Here is a 13,019-nt window from a genome sequence, read left to right as displayed (position 1 = left end):
TAACTGAGATGATGCGTCCGACCGCTAGGCGACCATAACAGAGGCACTCAAGAAGAACATGAATAATGCGCTCTTATCTCTGCCCCGGCAGGAGACGCGTTGGCATTATTTAGCCTTCTGCTCGAGTTTTAGGAGTGCAACAGGGAAAGTCCGGCGTCGGACCGATAGTAGGCTGCCGTCGACCTCTCGTTGTGCTCTCTCGCTGTCCTTATATGTGTAGGTACGACTCACCTTGCTGTTGCTAGTCCACATGCATTGCTCGATCTCTAACAATCAGCAGAGTACTGGCAAATGGAGGCAAAGATATACACTGCGAGACTTTCTCAACCCTCCAAGTCCTGTAGTTCTTCGTAGGAACTCCAGGGGCTTTCAAAGTGAAGATCGACAGCTGCGCGACTTAGCTTTCGGACCGCAAAGCTAAGTTAAGAAGGAGGCGGCTTTTTCGAGCCAGTTCCGACCCATCTCGAACTACCCTGGAACCAGTCTCGGGGGCGCAGCAGGTCAGGGTCACGCTGCACTCTTAAATCCTCTCTCCGGTCGTCGTGCAGATAAAGAAAAGACCGTTAGGTCGAACGACCCTTAATCAAGGAAGGCCGATGAGATGGGGTATTAGGCGTATAACGTTAACAACAGCAAGTAGTGTAATAAAAGTAGTAAGGTCCCTACTCTTTTTATCTAGAAGAACCTAATTATACTCTAAGAAGAAGTTAAATAGTAATGGAATGGGGCGGGGTTTAACCCACGCGGCCTAGCGGACATGTAGACATTAGGGCTACTTTACTCCTGATTTCATCACCATGCTGTCTTTTCCTTAGTCATCAGCGTGTATTTAGGTCTAATCAGAGCGGATTAAGCCTGATCAGACACGCCGGCACATCATCACACTAATACTCCTTTCTTTACGTAATCTAGAGACCTTTTACTAATTCACTTATACACACGAGCGACTACAGTTGAGGTGACCACTAAACAACAAGGTAAACACTCGACCCTCCCCATGCAGTCTAGAAAGTGCGATTGTCTGTTGAGAATAGGCCTGATCAGGCCTATCTCTAACAGACAATCGACGCTTCTGTTGCTTTGTAGACGGGAAGTCACTCTATAGTAGGCGGAACCTAGGGTGTATAGTAGTTGTTAGGTGTGTTGTGGTGTTTTGCATCTATCCATCCCTACTATTCCACTTTGTTAGCTATATTAAATAACTAACTATATAACTATATAACGGTAATAGAAGGAAGGAAGGCAGGCGAGAGAAAGAGAGAAGAGAGAGGGAGATAACAGCTGTTTTCTCCTCCTTCCTTCTCTCTTTCTTTTCTTACCTTTTCTAGCCTCTACCTAACTGGTAGCAGACCGATCAGGCGATCTACTTAGCTATTAAAAGGATTTAGCTATAAAGAAGACTTAGCTATTAAAAAAGATTACCTACTTAGAGGACTAAAAGAAAAATTAGATAACTAAAATGTTTAAGAAATTTTAAAGTCTTAACCCTTTCTACCTATATTAATACTAATAATCTACAAGCAAGTATGTAGTTGTCCACTATACAACCTATATCCTATATTAGTAGTTTGAATATTTCAGTATACTAAATTTTCATTGTGAGAATTTAAAACCCCCCCTTTCTTTCCTTTTCAGGGAGTAGATTGAAAAATCTTAGATGAAGTATTTATCTACATACCTTATATCTCATATGCTATACGTCAAAGTGTTATAATGACCTTTCCAAAATGCTTCCCTTCTAGCTGGTACCGATAGGCTTCCAGCAAGTCCTTAAAGGTGAAAGTCTTTGGGTCAATAACAGGCTTGATCCTTGCCGTATCAATCGCGCGATTCATAACTTCAAACTGTTGTCTAGAACCTACGAGGAGGCCCCGCACTGTACAAAGCTTAATCAAAGTCTGTAATAACGAAGCACCCTCCTCTCCCTTAGGCAGCGTCAGGGAGCCCACGAAGCTAATGAGACCCTCAAACCTAATGGCAGCGAGCGACTGCACCACGCTGCTTTCTCCACCGACCTCGATGATGTGGTCGAAACCGATTCCATTCGGTGTTAGCCCTCTAGCTACCTCACCCCAGTTAGGCGTGTCTTTGTGGTTTATGACGTGGGCTGCACCAAGTGTCTTTAGAGCTGCCGCCTTTTTCTCTAAGGATGTTGTAGCCACGACGTTTGCGCCCGCAGCAACAGCGAACTGAATGGCTGATAGGCTCACGCCACCACTACCCTGCGTAAGGACCCAGTCCCCGGGCTTGAGAGCCTTCGATTGCAGTCCGTAGAACGAAGCCATATTCGGGAAATACAGCATGTCTCCGAAGGGTACCGTCGATGGCGCCACCTAGGTTGGTATAGAGGGCTTCGGGAGGAATTGGGTTGGCCTGATGAAGCTGAGCGAAGAGAGTGCAAACTCTGTCGCCGACGGAGAACTTGGTGACCTTTGGCCCAACGGCGAGAACGGAGCCGGTTCCGTCAGAGCCCTGGATGACGGATGGTTTCACAGGGAAAGGGTAGTGGCTCTAAACTACGTTAGCAATGCACTATTTCATATTCTCCGACTCTTATGGATCAGGGAGCATTGAAGCTAGACTTACCTAGGGGGGAATCATTAAATCGCTGAAATTCAGCGACACTGCCTCAATCTTGATTAAAACGTCATGCTCGCCGAGTTCCGGAATAGGCACTTCTACCAGCTTTAGGCCAGCAAAGCTGTTTGGGTAGACGGCCTCAACAACCCAGGCCTGGGTGGTGGTGGGGATAGACATAGCTAAAAACTTGATCCTTTGAATGAATAGCCTGTACTAGAGTCGCTTCTCAAACTTAACATCACCAAGTAAGTATATAAGTATGTATTATGTATTTCGCGTTATGATTTCATGCGGTGGGTTGTTAAATACAATATCCACTGGCACGACTGAATTCAGCTGAATGCAGCTTCTCATCATCAAGCACCAGCGCTCAGTCACTGCCAGTTCGGAAAACTCATGAGTACGAGCTAGTCGCATAAAAAATGTGATAGGGTAAGCGTGGATAATACGTCCGATTCCGAAACCTTTCGCCCGGTCTGTTCTCCGTATACCCGTTCGGCCACGCAAGTACTAATATTAGTGAACCCGGCGGAATTCCTAACCCACAAATGGAGCTCGGTTGATTATATCTGCCCGATTGGAGAGCTTGGCCAAGATGTAGTAAGTTTATATATCGCAAGTAAAGCAGTAAGCCCCTTTTGTTAAGAAGCGTCCCTTGGTACATTCGATGGTATTCACACGCGCCAACAAGATCGTGAGGCGTCTCGTCTGTGGGGATAAAGACATACTGATGATAGAAGGGCTTGTCACTCTTGAAAACATTCTCTAGCATTTGGCTGGCTTTTTTTTAAATGGTAGTAAGTTTGCCGCATGCTTCCAGTCCTTCAGCTAAAACTGGCAATTACAGCGAAACTCCGTTGATCCGACGGCCGCAAGACGCAACAGCAACGCTGTACTCACCACTCGCGCATATTCCATGAACAGTAATGGCTATCTGGTCAACAAACCCGAGAATTTGCAAGGAAGCAACCACTGAGGACACATGGATGACTCAAGAGTCGTGGTCCTCTAAAAGGAGCGGGGATTTCGGATTAACCTTGCCACGAAGGTAACCGAGATGAAGCCCTGCTGGTGCAAATGCTTTGTGTTATTTCAATTCCTGTTACATACACTTAACAGTCGATGAGTTTATGTGGCAGCTTTTTAGTTGTCCTGGTGAGGGTCTATAAATGCTGATGGCAATGCAACACCCTTGGAGAAGAAGATCAAGTGCGTGGAAGATGGTCTCTATAAGACCATTCGGCCCTCTTTCTCTCATAACACCTAAGGATATGTACAGCTAATTAACTAAGGATGCAGAAGTGGCAGGTCGACGTGGGTCGGCGCCTCAAGGAGGGCCCGGCATAGGTCTACTCACGGTCGCAGACTTCAACTCCACCTCAACAAGCCGCTGACAGTGGGCGGTGCCACCCATAACGCCATGTACCTTGTCATGTATCATGACCATGTAGCAAAATCTCAGAAGTACCAATGGATTTTGACCGTAGAAAGCACTTCCTATGGTGCCTTAGATGCCTTGGATGCCAACAAGCTACTCTTTGAACGTTAACCTTTGCTTTTTCCGCGTGACTTGCCCTTCCATGCAATGAATTTGTAGCCGATGAATGCAGCCTGGCCGAGACCAAAGTATCGGTTAAGCGCCCTCTACGTTGCTGCAGCATGCGATACTCGCCCAGCATCCGACAAGTTGGTGCAGCTACGGCTAGGCGACAGAAGTCCTGACTGGGAGCTAGTGACGCGCCACTGGGCATCGGAATTGATGGCTTCAAAACAAGTCTAATCACCCTCCAACTACTGAGGGCGCCTGCAATGGAACACTTTCACCAAACCACCATTCTCTACGAGATATTTACGAACCTTCAGGCCCCCAAAGCTCAGATTCCAAGCATGGCTACACTTCTATATAAAACGTTAGAGCTGCGTCCACCGCCTAGTGGTGTTATGCTAACCATGTTAGCATCTTTTCGTCTAGCTTCTTTTTCCGTCAGTCCGGAAAAGCGGGAGTTTTCTGAGCACAGCGCAGTTATGGCATTCCAGTCTCCATCATTCAACAAGCAAACTCATCAACGGAGAGTTCCAGGATGCCAGAGAGCGATGGGCAGACTGGCAGCATGTAGAAATACTCACCTTCCCTCGTATCATGGAATTCGCCTACGCAGGGAAATACGCAGGAGTCGAAAGCTGAAGGCGCCGAAGACTAGATTCTCTCACCTCGGTCGAGACCACGGAAACAGACGGCGAAGCGACAGCAGTACATGTAGACACGACTTCTGTCTCCCATTGAATTCAACGAGATTTCCGAATGACTAAGATATAGGGGATTTATAATAATTTCTCTTGGTAATCACTGTAGTTGAAGGGTGATTCCGACCACAAGGCAAATATGTGTTAGTTCTTCCGACCGATTCAATTGGTAACGGCTTTGGAGAGCTTCTTTATCATGAGAAATCAATGTCAGTGCTATGTTTAGGTAATGGTAAGGAGAAACTCTTTAAGAAGAAGTTAGCCGTCCTCCGCGTCGGGGCCCGCGTTCGGCGGCCTGACGTGATCAATAATCAATTCCGCCACCAGAACTGCTAAAGCCTTCAGCGTTTCTTGAATAATTACTCCGAACCACAAAATATGATTCAAGAGCGGCCATAATATTGCGCCGTGCCCCTATAGCTTGGATTTATGTGGATACTTTTTTAAACACCAAATTCGTATTCATCATTTGTTTGTCAATCTTGAGCTCTCCCTAGACGTAGGTATCGTTCAAATGCTTTTTGATTTTTATTAGTCACGTATTGCAATAATTCAATCAAAGATAAAATCGAGATGTTTAATAAAGGATTGCCACCAGTCGTTAATCGATCAGTTTCCCATATTTCTCCTGACCCTAAGACTCAGCAACATGTGGTTACAGCTTCCCATACTCCTAATGATCGTCGAAAGTGCTGCAACACTTACCACCATACCTCAAAATTTCACCTCTGCCCCGGAAGAACTGACGATTCATATTCCTGATTACAAGATAGAGGAGTTTATGCAATTACTATCAGCTTCCAAGGTTGGGTCTGAGAACTGGTACAATAGCCATAACGATACCCAGTTCGGTACCACTAGAAAGTGGTTGGTCGAAGCAAAGGATGCATGGCTCCATCTGGACTGGCGAAAACATGAAGAACATATCAACAGTTTTTCCAACTTTAATATATCCATCAACGACATCGATATCGGGCCTACGAACATACACTACATCGCTCTTTTTTCTGAAAAACAGGACGCCTTGCCTCTACTTCTCCTACACGGATGGCCTGGCTCGTTCCTCGAGTTTCTTCCTCTTTTGGATATTTTGAAGACCAAATACACCCCGGAAACACTTCCGTATCATGTTATTGTACCTTCCTTGCCGCATTATGGGCTTTCCGGTGGACCAACTGATGTCGAGCTCACACTAGACATTGCAGCAAGGCTAATGAATGAGCTTATGGTTACTCTTGGATTCGATTCAGGATACGTTGTCCAAGGTGGCGACATTGGCAGCTTCCTAGCCAGGATCTTATCCGCATCTTATCCGCAGTGCAAAGCCTTCCATAGTAGGTACAATCAGCCCAACAGTCAACAGGAACCATTAGTACTAAAGAACCTAAAAGTCAACATGCTTGCTCCAGCATCTCAGGATGAGATTCTTAGCACAGCCAATATTACTGAAAAAGAAGCACAGCATGTCCAGCGTATGTTCAACTTCAGCGCCACGGGGTCGTCGTATATTCTTGAACATGGGCTGAGGCCCTCTACAATTGGTCTTGTTCTCTCATCCAGCCCACTTGCAACACTGTCATGGTATGTCTCTTATCGTTTGGTTTTTGGTTTGCCATTATTAACAAACTTTGTTTAGGATTGGGGAGAAATTCGTCGAATGGCCTGACTCTCATTATCCATTGTCTCTTGACACCATTCTCAAAATGGTTAGCTTGTACTGGTATACAGACACTTTTCCGAGAAGCATGTACCCATACCGAGCACTTGCAGGGGCCGCGGTAACCGGCGGACTTTTCTCAGTTCCAACATCGAAAGAAAAGCCATTTGGATACTCTGTATTTCCAGCGGAGAATATACTTTTGCCTCAAGCATGGGCTGAGAAGGCCTATCCCAATCTTGTTTATTATAAGCGGAACGACAAGGTACGTGTTGCCGTCACACCCTACACTGATTTACAGCTTGTACCTAATGCCATTGAAATAGGGCGGTCATTTCGCAGCATTAGAACAACCTTACATATTCTTGCAGAATCTTGAAGAGTTCTTAACAATTGCGAGGCCCCTTATTGGAATCTAATACTAGCTAGATAAAAGCTGTATTCAGTTAGAAGTTTGTTTAAAGGAGGGGCTTTTAAACAACTTTATTAAGTAGGTCTCCTGTAGAAATAGGTCTTATTCCTCCTTCCTACTTCATTAGACTCATTAGACGTTAGGTATAAAAGAGGTAGAACTATTGGGCTGTCTGTTACATTCACTTTTGACAAGGCTCTCTGCCCTCACGTGATTCTTCACGTAACGACCGCTATATTAGACCCTTGCTCACAATAGCTTCACATTATCTTTTCATCAATAATGCACCCCATTATCATATTATAGCTATCGGCACCTTGACGTCACGATCGTTTACCACGAGAACGTGAACAACCGCGCCTGTGCAATCATGTTATGTCTCTGCGACGTAACCCAACGAACTGAGTGGTTATACTAATAAGATGATCAGTTTGAGATCGGTTAATAGTATAGTAATTTAGAGTTTGTTAGTAATAATAAGATCTATCTGCTTCAATATATTAATGCCAAGTAATCTATTATTGTTTAACATGAATTACAGGCGAGTGAGATGTAAAACGGCACTAATAATGCGTTAATGTAAATTGATATATTTATTCTACGATACATTATAGTCTTTAGAAGTAATAAATCTAATTAATAGGTAGCATTTTAAGCTATTAGAATTAATCTAAAACTTAGTATATAGGCTGTAGCTACAAGTGGCCAGGGCACGCTGTGAGGGTGGTTTGGCGGGACGGTTGAGAGCCTCGGAGGCCTTGACAAGCTTCAGAAAAGCAGGTGGGAGGAAACGGTCCATGATGAGATGCTTATGAACTGTGGTTCGATGGGTGTCGAGGACGCTGAAGGCAAACGGGTCGATTCGTGGGCACCAACGAGTCTGCACCTGCTTACGGATGCGTGCATGGTTCGAAGCTCGCAACCTTTTGGAGGCTTTCGCGAAACCCGATCGTTGGCGGTGCGTCGCTACGCAAGGAGACACGTGACATGCCCCCATTGTCAGTCTCATTCCTCTTCCCACTCTCAGTCTTATTCCCACGCCTACTCTCAGCATGGCGAGGACGGCGCAGGGTAGGCGTGTGGAGGTCGGGGGCCAGTCTAGCGAAACGTCTCACTGTAGACGTATCTTCCTTCGGATACCAACATTGCGCTGATTGTGAATCGCTTCTAATTGCAACTTCACCACCATACCCCAAGTCGCGGATGCAGGCGCAGAGGCGATGTTTGTCGGCGTTAACACCGACCGCCCTGGGGGCAGTTAGTTTTCAAACCCATTTTGACTGCGAGAAATCGAATGGTCGAATGAGTGCAGAGTAATAAATGGAATGCTGATAGGAAAACAAGCTTCGACCTTATAGTATTAAGTCCCGATATAAGTCCTGGAAAGATTTGTAAAGCACCGGCACAACGAGGCCAGCTTGACTAGTATAACATATTGAAGCTTGCTAGCGGCAGAGTGGATTTGCCGATCTGGTGAGGTTAATATAAGGTAACCCATCAGGTGCCAATGGACCTCACTTTCCTTCAGTCCGATAACATTCCAGTTTTACCCCGAAATCGATGGTTCTTGAGATTCTAATGAGGTCACGATTTATAGGCAATACTCTATTTGATTAGAACACCCCCAGCACCTTCCCATTCCAGCCACCTCAAGGTCCCTTCACAACCCCTCAACATCATGATTGCCCTCTTATTTCTTTGTTCATTCATAAAGGACGTCGACTTGATAACGTCACTTTTCGCCAAGGGCATGATGAAGTCAAGTACAACAGATTACTATTACCTCTCCTTCGTACGTCCCTCGCGCTCTGCGTGTATCATCCACAAGAGCCAAAATACAGTGCGATGCCACGGGTTCATAACCCCAATCCCATGGTTCTGTCCTACAATGGGTTACATCCGCCATGTTACCTATGGATGTTCTTCAGCCTAGCCGGCGGGGTGCATGTTCGGTCGACATTAGGAAGCCCAGTCGGCGGTCTTTAGTCTGCAATGAGAAATTTTTTAGGCTTCAGTTTGCCTGCGTCTAGCCAAGCGTGCCATGGTGATTGTAGCATCCAGGCTATGGCTGCCAATCGACTACAACGACGACATTCACCTACATGGCGATGGCGTCATATTGGAACATCTAGGTCGATGGCAATTTCATAGCTGAACTGAGGGATATTTCTCCAAGGCTATCTTGGTTTGAAGAATCGACGATCTGAGGCCGCCGACAGTGGCTCCGAGGTGTTCGTCCACGGCGCTGAGAAGAGAACATGGTCAAAGTCGAGAGGGTTTCTCCGACCCCGCGGTGGCCCAGGGCGTGATGTATATGACGGGTATCGATAGATTCCTCTCTGGGAACGACAAAAGACAGCGGCGAGGGCATTTATGGCTGACTTAGTGAATAGGCGCATTCCCCCAGAATCGAGAACACATGGCACGCGTCACACCACGCCATACACCTCATCTCTACCTCCACTCTTGTTTAGTTCTCGAGGCCAGGAAGAGAAACCTAAAGATGCAAACACATAAACTTGGATCAATCTTAACATGATCATCTATATAGACTAATATCTTCTGGAAACCATTGCTAGTATGACTACTAACCCGCGACTAATTGAGATGGATATTGATGGTGGGACGGTATTTAGGATTAATTCTCAGGCTAGAGGCTTAATGTATAGCCCGTTCTTAGGGGTTCACAGCGTGTTGTTTATAGGCACCTAAAGTGATAGCATGTTATTCCTTAAGATAGAAGATTGATGTGTAACAGAAGGCTGACAGTGACCAACTGTGGCAAAAGATGAAAAGATCCGTCAGTGCAAGCAACCATGCTTGCGCTGCTGTCAACACTGCTTAACTAGGACCACAAGGACTGCGCTCCGCGACTTACGCCAATTGTACGGCTGTGCCGTTACAGTTTCTAACGGGTTGTAATATATAGACGGGAAGTCACTATATAGTAAGCAGAACCTAGAGTGTGTAGCAGTTGCTAAGTGTGTTGTAGTGTTTTGCATCTATCTATCCCTACTATTCCACTTCAGTAGGTCAACTTTAAAGCCTAAAGTAATCCTTGGAGAAAGAAATAGCCCTAGGGTTCTTTTTTCTATCTAACTAATCACTATAGGGCCCGGTCTTTAGGAATCCGGTCCTAAAAATCACCACTTGGTCCGAGCGCCCCCCGCCAAATCGAACGGGGATTAGGTCTTAATTCTAGCGAAAAACGCTTAGGTCTACCTAAATAAAGGCTTAGAGAGTAATAAGTTTGCTCTACCACAACAGATTCGTTTCGTTGTTAAATAACACCGCCACTATGCTATGCATAGCTGTCCTTTCACAGTAAGTCTTAGGGCGTTTCACACTGTATAGGTTGTGTTTGTAAAACTCTTAGTGTCTATCCATTGCTTAATATCCCACTTCTAGTCCTTATATTGAGAATAACCATAGATACAAAGAGAAAAAGCGCGAAAAGAAACTAACAAATAGCAATAATTAATTGAATGAGGTATAGAATACGATCTAAATATGCAGTGAATAACAATAAACGTCATTCATGAAAACGAAAGCATGGATGTGTAGGACGTTACAAGAAGCCGAGAGATTACATAAAGCTTGCAATAAACCGATAAGGATTTGCATTTCTCTAAGCGAGACCGAGCATTTCAAGTTCGTCATGAGAGAATGTAAGTGAATTTCGGTTCCGCTTTGGGTTACTGACTTAATAAAGTATAATAAGCATGTGCCGATAGTGCGAAAACTTGGATTGATCATTTTGCATGAGACGGTTAACTAGTTAATAGAGACAAAACCAGCCGAACGATGTAAAACCCTGTTGTTCACACAGCCGACTTAGGTCCTGTCTCTTGTTAATGATCATGCCTGAGAAATGTACTGATCTTTTTCTTGGATTGAGCGGCTACGCGATGAAACTCTCCACAGGTTACCCATGTAAGCGGCATCGCTGCGGACTCCGGCCCGTGAGTCCTTGAATTGTCGGGATACGGGGATAACTGCGCGCCTGACTGCTAGGCTGAGTACAGAGACAAAAGTCTAAATGAAAATTCGGAAACTATCACTAACCTCCAGCTTTCACGGCTGTAAGGTTTTATAGTGGCCTTCATGCCTTCAGGGGCATGAACCTCGTATTGCTCTTAGTGGTATGTTTAGTTTATCAGGTGCCCCCTAATACAGTAAAGAGAAAAGTGGAAAGAGATGTGGAACATGAAGCCTTCTCGCTGTCAATCAGATGGTCAAAGTCCTCTGCTGCAACCTTCTACCTTGGACTAAGTGATATTACAAATCGTTTGTCGAGAGTCTGGAAGTAACTATACTATTTGAATCACATAGGCTTTAAAACTGTAAATAAGAAATAACCAACGCCAAGTGTACTTTTATAGGGACAAAAAAGACTTATCGGGCTTTTCAGCATAGTAAAACATTAGGCTCATGAACACATCCGAATTAAACACATGAACGGAAGCTCTGACCACGATCGCTCCACTCGAGTCATTGTCAATACCCGAGACAAACGCCGAGCCACCTTGGTCAATATAAGGCCCCACGGCAGGTAGAACGTGCACAACTCTAAAACCGAGGTTACGGCGCTCTCGATGTTTATTCTCTGCGCATTTTATAGGGTCAGCACGACTCCACTTAATCTAGAAAACCGAGAGCGAAGCCGAGAGTCATAAGCTACATCCCGTTCCCGTGGTCATCACAATTTCGAGATCGACATTCAGCGCAATATCTCTCAGGCAACAGCCTCGTAGCATAAGCTCGAGTTGTAGAATAGATTGGGTACAATGGCAAATAAACTCTGAATTGAAGCAGGCTATGCAGTTACTGACAGGGCCCAGGACTCACTGTCTTCAACACTCGATGATGGATTCAGATAAAGGGGTTCTTAGACTATAGATATCAGAGATTTCCTCCCCCAATTTCACATCTCATCACTCTCACCATCAGTATCACAATCACTACAGACTCAGTTACACACTCTTTTCAACCAGCCAACACCAGACTACCAAGATCTTCCTATCAAAATGCAGTTGCTTAGCATCGTCACCATCGCCATGAGCACTATGCTGTCTCTCGCTACTGCGGGTCCCATCTCTGCCCGTCAGGACAAAGATTGCCCCGCAGGTTATGTCTCCTGCGGATTGAACGGCACCAACGGCGACGGGGGCAGCCGATGCGCGGCGGAGTGTACCAACCTATCAGGCGGCGCAACCTCGCTGGGCCGTTGCACCAACTCGTGCCCTTCCGGTTACTACCCGGACGCTTGCATTAGCGGAGGCGCTTTCAATAGGCGCTTCAAGTGCTCCGAGCTTTAAGTGGTCAGTCCCTATCATCATACAAAATCAAGAGACCATGGCTAACGTTTTTCTGTAAAGATTAAAGCTTCCTTTTAGTCTGGGCTGCTGTATCGGCAATTTATACTGTGGTTCTTTCGCTATCAAGTGGTGTCATGGTTACTTTTCAAAGTCCTTCCATTCCCAGGCAAGAAGATAGACAAATTACAGAACTTTGCATCGCCCAGAATCTTGAAGTCCTCCTAAGCTGCTCTGCTACCACCATCGTTCTGGTTGCTCAACATATGACTTATTGTTCTAAACTTGACATGCTCCAAAATCTCCTCCAACGGGGATTACAGTGGATTCTCTGATTAGTGGCTAACATTTTGGTGTATCATGTTTGTGAAGGGTGTAGTACCGTTGCCTTTCGCGCCATAGAGGCTACCACCAGTAATGCCAATAGGAAGTCGGGTTCCAGACGGACCGGAACCGGTTTGATTGCCGAGTCAAGTGTCGCATTCAGAAAGAAAAAGATACTCTAGAGCAGGGGGGGTTCAAGGCTTTTACACCTAAGCTTCCAGTCAAGAGGACAAAGTCTGAGAGCAACATTGAGAAAGGCTGATAGCTAACCAAACAAATTTTAGAATAAGATATGACCGAATCGACTCAGTTGGCTTTTTCCTTTGAATACTTGGCACATTGGATAATTGTGAGATGGGTTCAAGAAACATTTAGAGACCCATGCAAGGCGAACCATAGAATGTATATACACGCAAGAACACGACAGCTTGTTACAGAGACCATTCTATTACTAAGACGTAAGCCAAAAGAGGCTAGAGAAATAAAA

General features: G+C 45.4%; 1 protein-coding gene across 1 annotated transcript; it reads left to right on the top strand.

Annotated features, from left to right (window-relative positions):
* Positions 1-11,920: 11,920 nt before the first annotated feature.
* EsH8_VI_001261 (uncharacterized protein) lies at positions 11,921-12,211 on the top strand (the record flags this gene model as incomplete). The annotated part of the gene is made up of 1 exon (XM_083272514.1): positions 11,921-12,211. One exon carries the CDS (start codon positions 11,921-11,923, stop codon positions 12,209-12,211), a length of 291 nt encoding a protein of 96 aa, XP_083127688.1.
* Positions 12,212-13,019: the final 808 nt, after the last annotated feature.

This window comes from Colletotrichum jinshuiense, chromosome 6 (assembly GCF_051148585.1).
Source record: "Colletotrichum jinshuiense chromosome 6, complete sequence".
Classification (NCBI taxonomy): Eukaryota; Fungi; Ascomycota; class Sordariomycetes; order Glomerellales; family Glomerellaceae; genus Colletotrichum; species Colletotrichum jinshuiense.
This window is presented reverse-complemented; position numbering and strand designations above follow the sequence as displayed.